The 20,609-nt window shown below is 45.6% G+C and overlaps 1 protein-coding gene across 1 annotated transcript in view; it reads left to right on the forward strand.

The window, feature by feature from the left end:
* Positions 1–20,609, forward strand: part of DOC2B (double C2 domain beta) — a 451,468-nt gene that overhangs the window by 125,306 nt on the left and 305,553 nt on the right. Inside the window, exon 2 of the mRNA XM_033922682.1 lies at positions 18,410–18,489. Within this exon, the coding sequence (XP_033778573.1) occupies positions 18,410–18,489 (80 nt within the window). The remainder of the gene's footprint in view (positions 1–18,409; positions 18,490–20,609) is intronic.

Here is a 20,609-nt window from a genome sequence, read left to right on the forward strand (position 1 = left end):
TTCCTGCCTACTTTCTGTTTCCGCAAATGCAGGACCCGGCAACGAGGAAGGCCCGAAGCAAGGAAGAGCAGGAAGAGGTCAGTGATGGAGGGAAACTTGTGACTCCGCCGATGGGAGAGATGGGAAGAGAAATGCTGCTGCTGTTACACCCGGGGAGGGGGCAAGAGAGATGCTGTTGCTGCACCCAAGGGGGAGGGAAGAGAGATGCTGCTGCTGCACCCAAGGGGGGGAGGGGGAAGAGAGATGCTGCTGCTGCACCCAATTGGGGAGGGGGCAAGAGAGAAGTGCTGCTGCTGCACCCAAGGGGGTGAGGGGGGAAGAGATATGCTGCTGCACCCAATGGGGAAGAGAAATGTTCTGTTGCTGCACCCAATTTTTTGGAGGGAGGGGGAAGAGAAATGCTGCAGCACTCAATTGGGGAGGGGAAGAGATGTGCTGCTACTGCACCCAATTGGGGAGGGGGGAGGGGAAGAGAAGTGCTTCTGCTGTAGCACCCAATTGGGGAGAGAGAGGGGATAAGGACACCAGAGAAGGGAGAGGAAAGATGCCAAGACCATGGGAGGAAAGGAAAGAAGCTAGCAAACCATGGAGGGGGGAGGGGGAGGAGGAAGATGCCAGACCAGGTGAAAGGAAGGAGAGAAAGGAAGGAGAAGAGATGCTAGATAATAGAGTGGGAGGGGAAGACGGAAGGAGAGGAGAGAGATGCCAGGGCATGGGGGGAAGGAAGGAAAGCTAAAGTAGATAAAATGCCAGACCAGAGGGAAAGAAAGGAGAGGTGGTGTCGTAGGAAGGAGATGCCAGGGCATGGGGGGGAGATAAGGGAAGGAGATAGAGATGCCAGACCATGGGGTAGAGTGGGAAGGAAGGAAGGAAGGAAAGGAGAAGAGAGAGATGCCAGAGCATAGGGGAGGGAGTGAAGCCAAAATGAATCATGTACAAAGGAGAGAAAGGGCACAGGATATACAGTTTATTGAAGGGACATAGAAAGAGGGAGGATGCCATATGGAACAGAGAGAGGGTGTACAGTGGATGGAAGGGGTAGAAAGAGAGGGCAAAAGCTGGGTGGAAGGGGCAAAAAGAGGGCAGATGTTGCATGGAAGGGAGAGAGGACAAACGCTGTATAGAAAGAAGAGAGCAAAGAGAAGATGATTAAAGCAGAAACGACAAACGGTAGAAAGATTTTTTTGTTGCTTTACTTAGAATCAAGTAGTATTGTAACTGTATTGATAAAATTTTACAAATAGGAAATGGAAATAAGGCATTTATTTTAGACTAAACCCTTTTCCTCAGGTCAGGACAGGATACCATAACAGTACTGTTCTGAAGAAAGATTTGGCCTCTGAAAGCTAATTGAAAAATGGATTAGTCCAATAAAATGGTATTTTCTTATTTCTCATTATTTGTTTTATTTTTATTTGTTAATTTGTAAAGTGTTGATTGTTATGTATCAGTTTTATCAAATTTACATCTACTGTCTTTATATTTTGCACAGTATTAGAGGACATGTGTTACTGTTTTTGTGGTGTTGTGGTGTTGCATTGTATGCAGAGTCTGGTTTATTGGTGGTTCAGTTTAACTTTTGTCTACATATTTCTATTTTTAGTTTGTGATTATTCCATATTGGGCGAGGGTGTATCTCTGTTCTGTGTGTATGAAAAGGACATTGTTTTCAGTTGGCATTGACTACAGGATCAATTGACTGTGCGGGATCTGGCTTGTTTAGTTTTACAATGTATGTGTTGGTGTTCTAGTGCTCACTGCAGTGTTCAAGATGCTGCCTTTTCCTAGGTACACTCTTGTTGTGCGATATGTGGATTATTACTAAAAAATCATATTTTTCATATAGATGGGGGGTGTCAAAAAATGATGGGCCCCGGGTGTCACATATGCTAGGTACGCCACTGTCAAAAAGTCGGGTTTTCAGTCTGCTTTTAAACAAGGGAAATTCAGGCAATTTATTCAAGACATAGGGGGCAGCTAGATGAAAGGAACAAATTCTGGAATTGGCAGTGGAGGAGGCAGGTACAGCTAAGAGCAGCTTATCTGAGGAATGGAGTTCTTTTGGAGATGTATAAGAAGAGAGGAGAAATATTAAGGGGCAGCAGAATGAACACACTTGTAGGTCAGCACTAGGAGCTTGAACTGTATGCAAAGACGGATAAGAAACCAGTGAAATGATATAAGGCGAGGGGTGACATGAGTGCAGCGAGGTTGACAGAAGATGAATCATGCAGCAGAGTTATGCACAGATTGTAGGGAAAGGAGGCACAGTGGGAGATCAGTTAGTACATTGCAGTAATCTAAGCGTGAGGTTACGAGAGTGTTGGCAAGGGTCCGGGTAGTGTGCTCAGAAAAGAAGGAGCGAATTTTGGTGGTGATGTAGAGATCAAAGTGACAGGCCTTAGCAGTTTGTTGGACGCGCGTAGAAAATGAGAGGTTGGACTAGTAGACAACTCCAAGGTTGCGAGGCAGAGGAGACTGGAATGAAAACAGTATTGTTTACAGAGATGGAGAAGAGCAGAGGGTTTAGGAAGAAATAGTAGGCAGTAGCGTAATAAGGGGGGTAAAGGTTTTTTTTTTTTAAAGTCCGGCGGGTTTTTCGGCAGCTCTTCAGACTGCGCATTAAACAGTGGGGGCAGCAGGATTCGGCAGATGACAGCCGGGCGGGCATCTAAATTTGCTGGGCGTTGCGCCCGGCTGAAAAGCGCTGGGGAGAACACTGGGAAGCCCGGGCCCCTGTCAGCTCCGGGCCCCTGAATGCAGGACTGGTAGTACTGCCCTGATGGCAGCCCTGCCCACTTTCTGTTTCCGTGAAGGCAGGACCCGGCAACGAGAAAGGCCCGAAGTAAGCAAGAGCAGCAAGTTGTAAACTTCCCTCTGTCGCTGCCCTTTGGGAGATAGGTCAGCGACCAAGGGAAACTTGCAACTTGCCTTTGTCTGTAGCGAATCTGCCGGGTGTGTGAGACGGGGGGGGTGTGGAATGGGAGGAGTAATGCTGTTGCACCCAATTAGGGGGGAGGGGGAAGAGAAATGCTGCTTCTGCTGTACCCAATTGGGGGGGAGAAAGAGAAATGCTGATGATACTGCTGTACCCAGTGGGGGGAGGGGGAAGAGAAATACTGCTGCACCCATTTGGGGAGAGAGAGGGAAGGAGGGAGAAGGAAGAACAGGAAAATGAGGAAAGAGATGCAAAGACCATGGGAGGGCGGGAAAGGAGATACCATACCATGGAGTGGAAGAGAGAGATGTCAGGGCATATGGGGGGGGGGGAAGCAGGGCCAGATTAAAGTATAGGCCCAGTAGGCACAGGCCTAGGGCCCGAAATAGTCAGAGGGGCCTGCCAGTGCTGTGCTTTGGGGCCTCACCCTTGCTGGATTCGCTGGCAACAGCAGCAGCCTCATCATCATCCCGGGCGACCCCCAACCCGATCCGACCCTCCTATCTCTCCCTCCTTCCCTCATCAGTGACGTGCCAGAGGGAATCACGGCAGGAGAAAGCCCTGAAGCAGCCTGCTTAGAGTAGAGCAGTGTTGTTTAGAGTCTCGTGATGGGAAGGAGGGAGAGATAAGAGGGTCGTGGGGGGGGGGGAGAGTAGCAGTCTGCCCCGGGTGTTCGACCTGGCGTCATGAACTTCTTCGGCTAGCATCAGCATTTACAATTCACTGCTGTTGCCAGCTTCAGGCCTTCCTCTCTGCCGGGTCCTGCCTACTTCTGTTTCCATGAAGGCAGGACCCGACAGAGAAGAAGGCCCGAAGCTGGCAACAGCAGCGAATTGTGAATGCTGCTGCCTGAAGAAGTTCATGACGCCAGGTCATGGGTGACAGAAGGAGGAAAGGGAGCAGAGGGGGAGAGACTTGCTGCACCCAACTGGAGGGAGAAAGAAGATGAGGGAGGGAATGAAATGAGATGCCAGGGATTGGAGGGAAGGGAGGGAGGAAGAGATGCCAGGGCATGGAGGGAAGGAGGAAAGTATGCCAGACCAAGGGAAAAGGAAGGGGGAAAGGAAGGAGGAGATGTCAGAGCATGGAGGGGGAGGGAGAGATGGAAGAAAAGGAAAGGAGTGAGATGCTAGAGAATCAGGGAAGGGAAGATACCAGACTGTGGGGTGCGAAGGAAAGAAAGGAGAAGAGAGAGATGCCAGAGCATAGGGGAAAGGGTGGTGACAGAGAGAGAAAAATGGAGAGGTGGCAGAGCTGAAATCAATCATGTACAAAGGAGAAGAGAAGGGGCACAGGATAGACAGTTTATTGAAGGAGCATAAAAAGAGGGAAGATGCCATATGGAACGGGGAGAGGGCGGACAGTGGATGGAAGGGGCTGATGCTGTATGGAAGACAGAGCGGACAGATGCTGGCTAGAAAGAAGAGTGAAGACAAGATGATTAAAGCAAAAACGACAAAAGGTAGAAAAAATTGTTTTGTTGCTTTACGTAGAATCAAGTAGTATTATATCTATTGATTAAAGTTTATAAATAGGAAATGGAAATAAGGCAGTTTTGGGGGGATTAAACCTCTTTCCTCAGGTCTGGACAGGATACCATAACAGCAGGAGTGCCCAAATGGTTGAGCGCGATCGACCAGTAGATTGCAAAGGCAATGTGAATCGATCACGTTGCCTTGGCAATTTTTTTCTTGCTGCCTCCCTGAGCCAGGCCAGGTGCGTAGAAGCGCCAGACTCACAAGACTTCACTTCCGACGTCAATTCTGACGTCAGAGAGGAAGTTCTGGGCCAGCCAATCGCTGCCTGGCTGGCCTGGAACTTCCTCTCCGTCGTTAGAATTGACATCAGAGGTGAAGTCTTGTGAGTCCGGCGCTTGTACATTCCTGGCCTGGCTCGTGGAAGCAGGGAGAAATTGGCATGGTGGCTTAGGGGGTAGGGAAAGAATCGGGGAAGTGGAGAAATTGGCGCGATGGCTTGGGGGGGCAGGGGGAGAGAGAAAGAAAGAGAGACAGAAAAAAAAGGAGAGGGACAGAAAGAAAAAAATATTGGATTTATAGTCAGAAGAAGGAAGTGCAAACAGAGACTCATGAAATCACCAGACAAAAAGGTAGGAAAAATGATTTTGTTTTCAGTTTAGTGATCAAAATGTGTCTGTTTAGAGAATTTATATCTGCAATAGCGGTTTTTAATAATTTTAATAATAATTTAATAATAATAATTTATTTTTTTTGTATACCGCCATACCCAGGGAGTTCTAGGCGGTTCACAACAAATAGATGAATTACATACAGTGCGATTGAACAAGGAGGAACATAGCAAGGCAATCGAAAGGTCAAAACTTGTTTACATTGACAATTTGGGTGGGGTTAAGGGCTAATACAGAGCATATACATTAAGTACTATAAGAGAATACAACTGGATTTAAGAGAAGGGGGAACAGAGCATATTAGATGAGAGGGGGGGCAACAAGGAGAAGGTGGGAAGCGTTGAGGAGGGGGAGGGGAGGGTTAAGGATTTGCTCAGTTGCAAAGAAGGGATTTTGATCTGTTTTTCTATTTTTCTAGTGTGGTGAGGGGGAACGATTAATGCGGAAGAGGGGGGCATTAAGGATTTGGTCCATTGAAAAGTAGAGTTTTGAGCTTTTTTCTAAAGTGGAGGTATGAAGAGGCGTCAAGTATAATTTGGGCGAGCCATGAATTTAGTTTGGCCGCTTGAAAAGAGAAGGTTCGTTCGAGGAATCTTTTAAGATGACACGATTTCAGTGAGGGAAAAGCGAACATAGTTATTCTGCGGGAGCTCTTATTATTATAGTTTAGGTTGAAGTGTGGGTAAAGGTAGTATGGTGACATACCAGATACGGTTTTGTAGCAGATGCAAGAGAACTTAAATAGGACCCTGGATTCGAATGGCAGCAAGTGCAACTTGTGGTAGAAAGGGGATATGTGTTCCCATTTCTTCAGGCCAAAGATAAGGCGGATGGCGGTATTTTGGACCAATCTCAGCTTCTTAGTGATTTTCTTGAAGGCGCCTAGATAAATGATGTTACAGTAGTCTAGGACACTAAGAATAGAAGCTTGGACCAGCAGACAAAAGGAGGTGTCGTCAAAGTATTTTTTAATGGTGCGGAGTTTCCAGAGCACTGAGATACTTTTCTTAAACACTAGGTCAGTGTGTTTCTCCAGTGTGAGATGCTTGTCTAAGGTGACTCCTAGTATTTTTAAGGATTGTTCAATACAGTAGTCTAGACCGTTAACATGTAGCGCAGTTTACTTGATTTTGTCGTTTGGGGATACTAAGAAAAATTTAGTTTTTTCTGGGTTTAGCTTTAGTCTAAACGCTGTCATCCAGAGTTCGATCTGATTTAGGGTGAAAGATAGTGAGTTTAGAAGCTCTGAGGTAAGGTAAGAGAGCGGAATGATTATGATGATGTCGTCCGCGTAGATGAAGAATTTGAGCTTTAAATTCTGCAGGAGGTTTCCTAGGGAGGCAAGGTAGATGTTAAATAGGGTGGGGGACAAGGGGGAGCCTTGTGGGACCCCGCAAGGGTTGTCCCAGCTGTAAGAGGTAGTGTCCTCCTTGAACACCTTGTAGGTTCTTGTTGTCAAGAATTCGTGGAACCAATTGAGAACGTGACCTGAGATTCCAATAGATGATAGACAGTCTAGTAGAGTGGCATGGTCAACCAAGTCAAAAGCGCTACTCAGATCGAGTTGCAATATTAGAGCGCTTGAGCCTAGGCTGAATAATTGATGAAGGTAATCAAGCAGAGAGGCTAAAATTGTTTCAGTGCTGTGACCTGACCGGAAACCAGATTGGTTGTCATGTAAGATATTGTGTTTTTCTAAGTATGTGTTGAGTTTGGTGTTTACTATTCCTTCTGCTATTTTGGTAGTCAGGGGGATATTGGCGATAGGTCTAAAGTTGGATGCAGTGTTAGATGGCTCTTTAGTATTTTTCTTAATTGGTGTGATCATAATGTGCCCTTGTTCTACTGGGAACTTCCCAGAGGATAGAAGAGAGTTCATCCAAATCATCATTTTGGCCTTAAAATTGATTGGGGCTAATTTCATGACATTAGGAGGACAAGTATCTAGTCTGCAGTAGGAATTGGCATACTTATTGTAGTGTTTGCTAAAAGTTTGCCAGTCTATGGGTGAGAATGTATTCCAGAATAGGTCGGCTCTGGAATCGTCAGAGTCTAGTAGAATAGGGTAACACCAGTGGGGCTTGGTTGGGTCGGTGAGGGAGGATCTTAGTTTTTGTATTTTGGTGGTGAAGATATCAGCCATGCTGTTTGCAGTTAGAGTGGGCTCTTCGGGTGTGTCGATAAATGTTTCTATATTGTATAGATCAGGGGTGCCCACACTTTTTGGGCTTGCGAGCTACTTTTTAAATGACCAAGTCAAAATGATCTACCAACAATAAAATTAAAAAAAAAACACAAAGCACACTGTATGCATAGAAAATGTTAATCATCATTCCTATTCCAGGGTTTTTCAAAGAGGTCAAAGCAGATGACTCTAAGCACTATCACCTCAGTAACAACCATACAAATATAGACAAATATACCCCCTCCCTTTTTACTAAACCACGATAGCAGTTTTTAGCGCAGGGAGCTGCGCTGAATGCCCAGCGCTGCTCTCGACACTCATAGGCTCCCTGCGCTAAAAACCTCTATTGCGGTTTAGTAAAAGGGGACCTTAGTGTAAAATATAGACAGCAGATATAAATTCAGACACATTTTGATCACTAAATTTAAAATAAAATCATTTTCCCTACCTTGTCTGGTGATTTCATGAGTCTCTGGTTGCACTTTCTTCTTCTGACTGTGCATACAATCTTTCTTCCCTTCTTTTAGCCTGTATGCTTCTTCTCCTCCAGACCTCATTCCTTCCCCCCAACTTTTCCTTCCTCTTCCCTGCCCTTTCTTTCTCTCTGCCTCCTTTTCATTTTTTTCTGTTTCTCTTCTTTCCTTCTGTCTCCCTGCCTGCCCTTTTTCTTTCTTTCTCCCTGCCCTCCCCCAAGCCACTGCCACTGCCATTACCATCGGGGACCAGGACCCAAACGCCACCAATAACAGGCCCCAAGCTCTCCCTGCTTCGGCCAACCAGCATTCCTCTCCCCGACGTCAATTCTGCCGTCGGGAAGAGGAAAGCTGATCTGCCCAAGATCGTGATCAACCTATTGGGGGAAATGCTGCCGGGTCCTGCCTTCGCGGAAACAGAAAGTAGGCAGGACCCGGCAGGAACAAGAACAAATACTTCACTAACCTGTCTCCCGCATTAGCCCGTAGCGAACGCTTGCTTCAGGGCTCTCAACATGTGCGTGCAGGCTTCCCTTCTCCCCCCCCCCCTCCCCGGACATAACTTCCGGTTTCGTAGGGAAGAGAAGAGAAGCCTGCACGCACACGTTAGAGCCCGGAGCATAAGTTCGCTAGGGACTGAAATCTCCAAGCCGTTTTTTTGGGGTTTTTTTTTTAATGTTCAGCAGCGGCAGATGACAGCTGGGTGGACCGCCCAGCTAAAAGGCCCTAGAGAGAACACTGGAGAGGAAGGCTGATCGGCCTGTAGATCAGGACGGCAACACGAGTGCGATCGACTCGAGTTGCCTTCCTGAGCTACTGGTCAATCGCGATCGACGCGTTGGGCACCCCTGGTATAGATCATTTACCAGCTTGAAAAGGTTGCTACTGTTGGTTGAGATGTCGCTGATTTTGAGGGCATAGAAGTTTTTGCGTTTTTCTTTGGTCAGATTTTTGTAGATTTTTAATTTTTGTCTCCAGGCAATTCTGTGCTCTTGTGATCCTGATTTTAGCCAGAGTCTTTCTGTTTTTCTTAGGTCTCTCTTTAGCATTAGCAGTTCTGTGTCAAACCAGCCCTCTAGGTTTTTAAGTCTCTTTCTGCGTGTTTTAATGGGAGCCATTTTATTTAGGATATTGGTGCTGTCATCAATCCAGGAGTTCATAAATTGATCGGTTTGTTCATTTTGATCTGATATGATCTCATAGTGAGACCAAAATTCTAGGGGATTTATTTTACCCCTGCTAGTGTGGAATTTTTTATTTCTCGTTTTTGGGTTATTATTTGTTGGGCTTGTAGTTTTTAGTTGGGAATCGAGTTCAAAATTGCAAAGACTGTGATCCGACCATAATGAGTCAGTCCAGTGTTCATGTTTCCAGAATATTTTGGGGTTGAGTGGCTCCCTAGAGGAGAAAGTAACTAAATCTAATTGATGGCCTCTTTGGTGGGTTTTAACTGGGGTAGGTATGAGGTACCCTAGTGAAGAGATGAGTGACCAGAGTTCTGTGGTTTCGGGTTGGTCTATTTTTTCCAGGTGGATGTTGATATCTCCACACAGTAGGTTGTAAGGGCAAGATAGAGAGTTAGTTAGTAAAACTTCGGAGAGGTCATCCTTGGCAAGGTTCCATTTTTTTGGTGGAACATAAAACAGGGTTGTTGTTAACGCTGCCGCTAGGAATTTGGACGATAGTGAGAGTGAAAGAATTTCTAGGTTGGGAGTGGATTTTGAGTTTAGAATGGAGCAGTGTAGGTTGTCTTTAAAAATTATGGCTAGGCCTCCCCCCCTGCCCCAGGTCCTGGCTAGTGATAAAATTTTGAAGCCTTGGGGGAAGGCAGTCTTGGATAATAATATCGTTATCGGATAGTAGCCATGTTTCTGTAAATAGAGCGAAGTCGGGACTGGTTTCTTTCAGCCAGTCCTTAATAAATAAGGACTTGTTCCTCAGGGATCTTATATTTAAGTAAAAGCCATGTAGGTTCTGGTAGTTGGCCGGGTCAATTGGACAAATGTGTGAGTAAGTCAGTTTTTTTAGTGATCGTTGTTTTTTTATGTATGGTTTGGTCGGTCTGCGTAGTGGTGGTAGAACTGGTATTGGGAAGGGGCCTGCATCAGAGTAATCATATAGTGTGCGGTGAGAGATTGTAGGGGTGTTAGTTTTGACCGCACGGAATGTGGGGTTAAGGACAGGGATAGGGATAGGGGTGAGTGAGTTGATAAGGTAAATTCTGAGCCAGATCAGATAGAGTAGGAATAGTGGTAGGCATGGTTGGGAGTTGGGGCAGGCCATGATACAGATCTTTCTGAAGGAGGAATGGGAAGAGAGGCTGAGGATTGTGGTTGGGGAGAGAAAAAACACTGTCCAGCCAACGTAGGATTGGGGTGACAAGGAACAGTCCAGCCAAAGGGGGGGATGATGGCTGGAGGTACAATGGAAATGTCAATTTTTTTTTTTGTAGCTAGAAGTGTAGTTTACAGTGAGATGGGTACACGGATAGACTTAGTGGTGAAGGGTTTCACAAATTAAGCTTAAACATAAGAAAAAGTTACCCCTGCTGGGTCGAGGGGAAGGTCGGAGCGGCGTACGAGACCCGCCGATGTGGCTGTTGGTTCCGTTTGGCGATGGCCCTGATTCTCTTTCGATCTCTCCCCTACTCAAACGTAGGGATGGTAGAGATGAGGCCAGGAGCCCAGCAGTAAAAGGGCCACCGAACTTGGCCGCTGGTGATCCAAGCGCCGAATGCGCTGCTCCTCTCTTGGGCTCTCTCCCCTGTAACACGGGGGAGGGGTGGAGAGGAGGCTCTGCCGAAACTGGCCTGCCGGTGATCCAAGCGCCGAATGCGCTGCTCCTCTTTTGGGCTCTCTCCCCTGTAGCACGGGGGAGGGGTGGAGAGGAGGCTCTGCGGGACAGAGCCGCCGAAACTGGCCTGCCGGTGGTCCAAGCGCCGAATGCGCTGCTCCTCTCTTGGGCTCTCTCCCCTGTAACACGGGGGAGGGGTGGAGAGGAGGCTCTGCCGAAACTGGCCTGCCGGTGATCCATAGCGCAGGGAGCCTATGAGCATCGAGAGCAGCACAGGGCATTCAGTGCATCTCCCTGCTCTAAAAACCGCTATTGCGATTTAGTAAAAAGGGAGGGTATATTTGTCTATTTTTGTATAGTTGTTCCTGAGGTGACATTGCATAGAATCGTCTGACTTGACCTCTTTGAAAACCCGCGGAATATAAATGATAATTAACATTTTCTCTGCATACAGTTTGCTTTGTGGGTTTTAAAAAAATTTTTATTGTTGTTAGATCATTTTGACTTGGTCATTTTAAAAGTAGCTCGCAAGCCCAAAAAGTGTGGGCAACCCTGCTGTAGAGCCATTTCTTGTAAGACTGGATGAGCTATATTTATCTTTTTTTTTAGTTGTTTAAATTCATGCAGAAATAAATGGCTAGATTGAACCTAATGACTTCATTAACGCCTGTCCCTTTTTTTAACTTCTATACCATTTGAAAGAGGGCAAATACTTTTTAAATTTAGTAAAAATATTCTGGCACAAGTGTCAAACCTTAAAAAAGGAAGTCATATTGAGCATTGGAAAATAATAATAATAATTAACTAATAAAAATAGGGCTCCTTTTACCAAGTTATGATAGTGGCTTTAGCGTACGCCACGCGCACTAGATGCTAACGCCAGCATTGAGCTGGTGTTATTTTTCCCACGTAGAGCAGGTGTTTGTGCACGCTAGACATATGTTAGTTTAGAATAGATAGGTATAGATTAGTTTAGTTTAGGTTAGGTTAGGGCCCTGCTGAAAGAGTCTACCTTGACGTGGTTGCAGGCTTACAAATCTTTTGGTCAAAGAGTGCGGTGACAGAGAAAAGTATGTGTGTATTCGGCCCATGGAAGAAGGGGGGGTCGGGGGGGAAGGGGTGCGTGGGGGGCCCAATAGGATTGCTCAGTAAGGGGCCCAGAAATTTCTGATGGCGGCCCTGGCCCTGGGCACCATGTTGGTGGAGGTGCCGGCACCCCTCCTCCTCTCTGCCCCCGCCTCTTCCCATTCCTCCCCTCCACGCGCACACACACCCCTTCCTTTCCCCCTTCCCTCTAGTTGAAGAGGTTTGTAGCGGTCAACAGCGGTCTTCGCCACCCCGTCGGTTCTCCCACTGACATCACTTCTGAGTGACCGTGCGTAGGAAATGATGTCAGAGGGAGAGCCGATGGGTTCGTGAGGAGTACATTGTTAACCACCGTGAGCAACAACTTCAATTGGGGGGGAAGAGAAGCGAAAGGAGGGGGGCATGCTTGGCAGGCAGGAGTGGGAGAGGAGTGGGGGGGGCGCATCTCACCCTCGCTATGACACTGATAGTAGTAGTAATAGTAGATATGTGTCCTAACCTTAGGTGCACCCTATTTATACCAGGGTTTTCTTGACCTGAGTGACACGTAAAAGCCACACATTTCTGCAGATCCAGCTTGAAACTCAAGCAGAATAGATGGTTTATTATTGTGGTACAGTGTGCAGCTTTAACCATGTGGGTTTGTTTTTACTATTAAATTGATTGTACTTGTCCTTTTTAAATGCTGGATGCATGTTTTCAGCTAAAACTTTTTTTTTTCTTTTTTAATGATGTACTAACGTTATTTTGCTATTTTGTAATGGGCACTAAGGCCCATATTCTATAAATGGTGCCTAACTTAAGTGAAAAATGCTGTTTAAAACCAAATAAAAGCATTTTAAAAAAGTTTTGGGCCCCTACCGGAGCCAAAAAAAAAAAGATGCCTGCATCACGGCTATGGAGGCGCTTTATGATGTGTAACGTCACTGTAAGCGTGACTAATGCCGGAAGTGGTGTTAGGCATCGTAAAGCGTCTCCATAGCCGCAATTCACATGAAAGGTAGGTGGTGGAAATACTGGCCTACATTTCCGGCGCCTTCCTTTCACAAAGCCACGATTCTATATACGGCACTGTTGCGTGATTGACATGAGATCGGCAGACGCTTTTTAGGCGAATGACGGCGCTGCTTATGGAATCTGGGCCACATTTCCCTCTGCTATATTGAAATGCGTTGCTGCTCTGTGCACATATTTGTGTGTGTGTGTTTTGTTTTTGCACTGGCATTTTATGTCGGCTAAAGAACGAACTGTTTAAACTACCTATTTGTAGTTATTCGCATTTTGTTGTATTGGATTGTGTTCTGTCAGCACCCACAGAGCAATGAGAGTAAAACCATTACAAATTGTTCCTCCTGGATTTCTACCTGTGTTTCTTGTACTTGTATTTTTGATCTGACAGTTTCAACCTGCTGTTTTTGGGCTTTCAGCTCAATTGAAACTGACCTCTGTTAGGCTACTCTACTGTATTATGAGCTAACACAAGCAAAGAGAAAGGACCAGTGTTCCACAAACAAAATTGCGTTAAAATCAAGGTAAAAGCAACCTCAAGGTAAATTAGGTACAAGTCGTGTCACTGATGGAACTTGCTCACAAAGGTTAGACTCAGACCCTATACGGTCCGTGTTTCAGCAAGTAATCAGCCTTCATCAGGGGTCCTAATTTGTTGGACATAAATATGTAGTACCTAATGCCTCAGATAAACTTTGGCAATGAGTTGTGTACGGACTCCGTACTACGGAGCCAAGCTTCATTTGGAAGATTGGCTCCGTACACAACTCATCGCCAAAGTTAACCTGAGGCATTAGGTACTACAACCTTTGTGAGCATGTTCCATCAGTGACGCGACTTGTATCTAATTTACCTTGAGGTTGCTTTTACCTTAATATTAATATGATTGTTTTGAATAAATTATTTCTCCTGGACATCCAGAGAATTGTGTTCCTCTTTGCGTTTTCCTACTGTATTATGAGCCTTCATTCATAATCATCTGGCAGTTGTCCCCTGCATTATAACCGCCCCCGCCCCCCCTCCCCTTTACTATGCCAGGAAGACAGGGAAGAGGCACTCGATTCTGAGCTGGGGTACGGGCTGGAGAAACAGCTCGTACCATCGGATCCTGCTGGGGGAGGAAGGTTGGAGGGAGAGAGGAAGGGAGAGAGAGAGAAATACCTGTGGGGGAGGGAGGATAGAGGGAGGGTAAGAGAGAGAGAGAGAGTACCCATGGGGTTTTGAAGAGAGAGGGAGAGAGAGAGAAACACTTACTTGGGAGAGGGGGGTTGGAGGGAGAGAGAAGCACTAAAAGGGCACAGAGGATGGGAAGGGGGACTAAGGGGTGATAGGTAGGGGATGGGATTGGGCCAAGGTTGAGACAGGGCTGGGGGCAGAGCTTGGGGGTAGGGTGAAGGCAGGATGGGACAGAGCTGGGGGTGGGTGGGGGCATGGTCATGTGTCCTCTTTTTTCACTTCACAAATATAGTCACCCTATGCATAACTTTGGAGACATTTTATAGTATTATGCTTTGCACCTTCCTTTTGCTTGTTGATATTTTAGGTGCCATAAATAGAATATGGCCCTATGGCAGGGGTTTCAAAGTTCCTCCTTGAGGGCCACAATCCAGTCGGGTTTTCAGGATTTCCCCAATGATATGCATGAGATCTATTAGCATACAATGAAAGCAGTGCATGCAAATAGATCTCATGCATATTAATTGTGGAAATCCTGAAAACCTGACTGGATTGCGGCCCTCGAGGAGGGACTTTGACACCCCTGCCCTGTGGTAAGATCACAGTAGTAATTAACAGACAACAAGCATACATAACCCAACACTAAGGGCTCCTTTTACTAAGGTGCTCTAGCATTTTTAGCCTGCTCAAAACCGTGCAATAGCAGAAAATAACGCAAGCTCTATGGCAGCATTAGCGTCTAGGGCACACTGCTTTGTAGCACGCACTACTCTGCGCGCTAATGCCCTAATACACCTTAGTAAAAGGAGCCCTAAAGGCCAGGTATGCCCAGTTCTACCGAGCCCCGGCCCATGTCATGCCCCATTCCGTCCTAGCCCTGCCCCCTAAACCTATTCTTGTCCTCGGGACCATGTTGGAAGGGCATCCGTACATGTGCTGGTTCAGCATGATGATGTCACCTCTCTCTCTCATCGTCAACAGTGGTGTCAGGCCTTCCTTTCTGATGGTCCGGCCTACTTCCTGTTTTCATCAAAACTTATCTCTTTGACAAATTTCTCTGACTGCACTTCGGCCTTGACGCATTCCTAAAACACTCCCAGATGAACTCGATTAATCTTAACATGTTAATGTAATTTTGAAAGTTTTTTTGTGTTATCGCTGTCTGTATATTGTCTCTTCCTCTGAACTATTTGTGGCACTTGCGTTATATAAAAATAAAGTTTATTATTATTCATGAAGGCAGGCCCCAGCAGTAAGGAAGGCCTGATGCCGGCAGAGCAGCGAGTTGTGAAGGCTGCTGCTGCTGAAGGGGAAGAAGTTCTTGGACCCTGGGAGCCCCCCCTTATGGGCTGTACCTGAGGTGGATTCCACCCCTACCCCTCCCTTAGTATGCCACTGTTTTATTGTAAACTGGCTAGAATAGTAGTTCTCCCATGTTAATGTTTTGAAATGGCTACATGTTGAAATGGCTAAATGTACACTTTAAGCCCATTTATTTATTTTTTTTTGTGTGCAAATGGAATTAATTGCTAGAAAATGTGGTAAAAGCAGTTAGCTTAGCAGGGTTTAAAAAAGGTTCAGATAATTTCCTAAAAGTCCATAAGCCATTATTAAGATAGATTTGGGAAAATCCACTGCTTCTTTCTTTTTTTTTTTTAATAAATCTTTATTCATTTTTAAACTTATAATAAGTGTGATAACATATCCATACAAATAACCATAAATATATCACTTAATAATCAACAATGATACATATCTCTTATCTCCCCCCTCCCCACCCTTATCTATCATATAATCAATACTTATACTTATACTTATACAACATGTAACAATAAATATACCCTCCCTCCCACCCCATAATTGAACTTGTAAATTTAAGGGAAACAAGATTTTTCTAATCATTACAATACTTTGTTAATGGCTCCCAAATATCTTGAAATTTCCTGAAACAACCCTGTTGTATTGCAATGTCTCCCCATTTTATAAATATGACATAAGGAGTTCCACCAAAAATTATAATTTAATCTATTCCAATTTTTCCAATTATATGTAATTTGTTGAATGGCAACCCCAGTCATTATAAGTAATAATTTATTATTATTTGTAGATATCTGACTTTTTGCTCTAAGATAAGCAGCATAAAATCTATTTTACTCTTTTGGGATCTTGCCAAGTACTTCTAGTGTTCCCTCTAAGCGGGCGGGTGTTGTGAGCAAACTTTTTTCACCGTGAGCCAAAAATATCGGGCGCCAGCAAGTTATGAGCCAACTCGCCCGATTCTCCTCTCGCCGCCCTGCCATCTGCCGTACGCCTCTTCCGATCGTGCGCTGTGACGAGAAACGTGTGCGCTGCGATGTAATATTTTGTGCGCCAGCGCACGCCAGCGCAGCTTAGCGGGAACACTGGTTCAAATGGTTTTATTTATTTCCCCAAATTTATTTTTGTTATACGCATTGAAAATATTTGATATTGCGTTTAAATCAAAATCTCAATAAACTTGAAACGAGTGCCCGTGAGATTGTGGGAGGGTTAAATACTCAAAACTTAGAAGTTTTTGCTACGCCAGCTTTCTGGTATCTTTACATACAGTGGCGTACCTAGCATATGTAACATCCGGGGCCCATCATTTTTTGGCACCCCCCCCCCCATCTGTACGAAAAACGTGATTTTTAGTAACAAGCCACACGTCACACATGAGTACCTAGGAAAAGGCAGCATCTTACATATTGCAGTGAACAGTACATCAATACACCCATTGTAAAACTAAACAAGCCAGACCAGCACAGATCAATCCTACACCGTCAATCCTAACAGAAAACCATGTCTTTCGAACACACAGAACACAGAAAACACCTTCGCCTAGTAAGGAATATGTAATCACAAACTAACCCCTCCCTCTTTTACAAAACTGTAGTGTGGATTTTAGCTACGGAGGTAACAGCTCTGATGCTCATAAAATTCTGAGCATCAGAGCTGCTACCACCAAGGCTGGTGCTAAAAACGCTTCACAGTTTTGTAAAAGGGGGGATAAAATAAAAATACATAGACAAAGGTTAAATTGAACCAGCAAGAAGCTGGACTCTGCATACAATGCTTCACAGAAACAGTGACACATGTCTCCTAAAGCAATAAATAAATAGAAATTTTTTTCTACCTTTGTCTTCTGTGGTTTCTCCTTTCCTCATCTTCTTGTAACTCTCTTCCTTCCATCCACTGTCTGCCGTCTCTCTTCCCCTATATGGCATCTTCTCTCCTTCTATGCCCCTTCCAGAAACTGTATGCCTCCCCCTTCCATCTCTCCTTTCACCCCATTGGTCTGGCATCTCTCTCCTCGCCTTCCCTCTCCCACACCTCTCCTCATAGTCTGGTATCTCCCCTTCCCTGATTCTCTGGCATCTCTCTCCTTTCCTTTTCTTCCATCTTTCGCTCCCCCTCCATGCTCTCACATCTCCCCCTTCCTTTTCCCTTAGACTGGCATACCTTCCTCCTACGCTCCAAGCCCTGGCATCTCCTTTAATTCCCTCCCTCATCTTCCTTCTCCCTCCAGCTGGGTACCGCAACACTCTTCCCTGCAGCTCTGCACTTCCCCACAATTGCCATGCTTCGGTTCCTCTTCTTCCTTCCTTCCTCCCCCCCCCCCCCCCGCGGGACCCTGCGGCACCATCAACTCTTACTCCCTCTAATGTCGGCCCTGCAGCTCCAGACTTCCTCGCACCTTCTCCCCTCCCCCTTTGGATCGCTATTATTTTAAATGTTATAGCCGCGGAGCTGTATCCATCAGTGGAGATGTCTAACCTCGGCCTGCCCCGGAACTCTTACTGCAACAGTGACTTCCTGTTCCTGCCTAGACGGGCGGCTGCTGCAGTAAGAGTTCCGGGGCAGGCCGAGGTTAGACATCTCCACTGATGGATACAGCTCCGCGGCTATAACATTTAAAATAATAGCGATCCAAAGGGGGAGGGGAGAAGGTGCGAGGAAGTCTGGAGCTGCAGGGCCGACATTAGAGGGAGTAAGAGTTGATGGTGCCGCAGGGTCCCGCGGGGGGGAGGAAGGAAGGAAGAAGAGGAACCGAAGCATGGCAATTGTGGGGAAGTGCAATCCCCCCAATGCGTCCCCTTACCTTACCTCCCCTTACCTTTGCGACGCGTGTGTGCGCTGTGAAGAGAAACTTGTGCGCTGCGATGTAATATTTTGTGCGCCAGCGCAGGCCAGCTCAGCTTAGCGGGAACACTGAGTCTGTTCTGACCTTAATGGACCCTCAGGATGGCAATGCTTATTTTCTTACACTTAGGTGCTAAGATTACAGAATTAGGGGGACAAAGTACAGTGGAGTGTCTTACCCCCCTCCCCCCTCCCCCCCCGAAATCATTGGTTTCCTTTCGTAGTTGTACTAGTTCCACCGTCCTTTGCCTGCAAGCTTGTTTGTTACCTTATCAAGTATCTAAAGCAAGGGGTCATATTTCCAGTCTCATTGCTTTTGAGGCTTCTGTGTTGTTGCCAGCAGTAAATCCATTACATTCGTTCTGCTAAAAGCAAAATAACAGTTGCCTGGCAGCTAAAGCTAATGATGCTCTCTGGTCTTTTTTTTTTTTTTTTTTTTCCAGCCACCCTGGGGACGTTAGATTTTAGCTTGCTGTATGATCAAGAAAACAACGCTTTGCACTGTACAATCAGCAAGGCCAAGGTATGTTCGCACTGCATTTCACGTAGCATAAGAACACTAGGGTCAATATTCAAAGCAATTTGTTAAATCACCTATGCTGGGTTATATGTTGATTCAGCGGCACAAAATTGGTTATTCTGAGGGTGGTCAAGAGCAGAGCTGGCATGTAACCATTTAAGTGCTGAATTTCAGCCCTTAACTGGGTAACACCCCCTTTTATGAAGCCGCGTTAGGATTTTTTTATCACAGGCTGCAGCGGTAAAAGCTCCGACACTCGTAGGAATTTATGAGCGTCAGAGCTTTTACCGCTGTAGCCTGCAATAAAAAATCCTAATGCGACGATATAAAAGGGGGAGGGGGCAAGTTAGTTAGCTAAATAGCACCACATAAATATGAACCCTATCTTTGGCCAGCTTAACTTTAGTTAAGGCTGAATATCGGCACTTAAGTGGTTCAAGACTGGCCCAGATATTCAGTGCTGGAGCCCAGAAATCACAGGCTGCCTCTGGTTGAACTTAGCCCAGGGGTGTCAAAGTTCCTCCTCGAGGGCCGCAATCCAGTCGGGTTTTCAGGATTTCCCCAAGGAATATGCATGAGATCTGTTTACATGCACTGCTTTCATTGTATGCTAATAGATCTCATGCATATTCATTGGGGAAATCCTGAAAACCTGACTGGATTGTGACCCTCGAGGCGGGACTTGACACCCCTGACTTAGCCCATGATATCTGGCTTAAGATGCATTTGTAAGAGTAAATTGTAAGACACTGGTGGCAGGTGTGTACGTTTTATATGCAATTTAAGAAATATTAGGATTTCAAAACTGCCCTGGTAGGTGCAAAATCTGCAGCCATTTCAGCTTATAGGTTTTGCACCTCTACATGCTTACTCTTCCTTTATAAACTCCCTCACAGACTTTATCTGCAGGAATTTTTTTTCTGTAATATGAAATGTGTCTCAGAATGCAAAATGATACATTTTTGGCTTCTCCATCTTAACTCCACCACAAGCCCACCTTATTTTTCTCTTGAATATAAAAAGTCTATGTGCTTTTCATCCCCATGCACACTTGCACCTTGAGAAAAGGACAGCAATTTTCAGACCTTATTTACCTTTTGAAAATTGTCCTTTCTGGGTATAATTTTTATAACAAGACAACCAGGTGAGAAGTTCAAAAATGCATTTATTAAAGCCTGTTTTATAAAGGCATCATATATGCCTTTATATCAGCCTTAATAGTAAGCAAGTGCCCACAAACACATTTACCCCTGCTTTACAGACGTGTAACGGTGTGCATGTACTCTGTGTGTGCCAAGATATTTTATAAAATATGCATGTAGATTGCAATTCCAACTCCACTCCGCTCAAACTACATCCCCAGGAATGCCTCTGTGCAGAGCGAATATCATTTCATGCACCTACCACTGTTCCCTCTAAGCTGAGAGCCCTCCAACTGCACTGCTGATAAGGGGGAGTACTTCAAAATATTGTGTTTTCAGTCACTAATCAGGAGTGCTGCAGAGCTTGCCTGTCCCTCACTATTGAACATGTGTCAGTGAAACATCACCACCCACTGGCAGAACTGTAGGTAGAAGATTCCCACTCATCTTTTATGTATCTTTTATGGGTGGAGGAGACAGAGAGGTGACTGCAGTTTTAAATGTCTTTGTAGTGGGAAAGGAAGCCCAGGTTAAGTCCTGTCTGGTAAGTGTCAAAATATTTTATCATTTTGATTTCAACGGTTTTTCATTCTTGGATTATCTTAAAGTTCCTTTTTAGTATTCTTATCATAAAATCATTGGTGCTCTGCCACATCTCTGTCTCTTGCCCACCCAGCCACCCCTCCCTCATCCCTGAAATGCTTTCATGTTTTCCTTATATATACTGCTATTTGTCAACATTTGCTTATTTCTGATCTGAAGAAGAAGGGTTACCTTTGAAAGCTACCATACTATACCACACCATACCACAGGGGTGCCCAAAAGGTCGATCGCGATCGACCAGTAGATTGCAAAGGCAACGCAAGGGCTGTGCGATAGACTCGCATTGCCTTTGCGTTGTGTTCTCCCTGCTTCCCCCTTGCCAGGCCAGGCGCGTACAAGCACCGGGCTCACAGCCTCCCCCCCCCCCACCGATGTCAA

Source organism: Geotrypetes seraphini, chromosome 15 (assembly GCF_902459505.1).
Source record: "Geotrypetes seraphini chromosome 15, aGeoSer1.1, whole genome shotgun sequence".
In the NCBI taxonomy this organism is placed as follows: domain Eukaryota; kingdom Metazoa; phylum Chordata; class Amphibia; order Gymnophiona; family Dermophiidae; genus Geotrypetes; species Geotrypetes seraphini.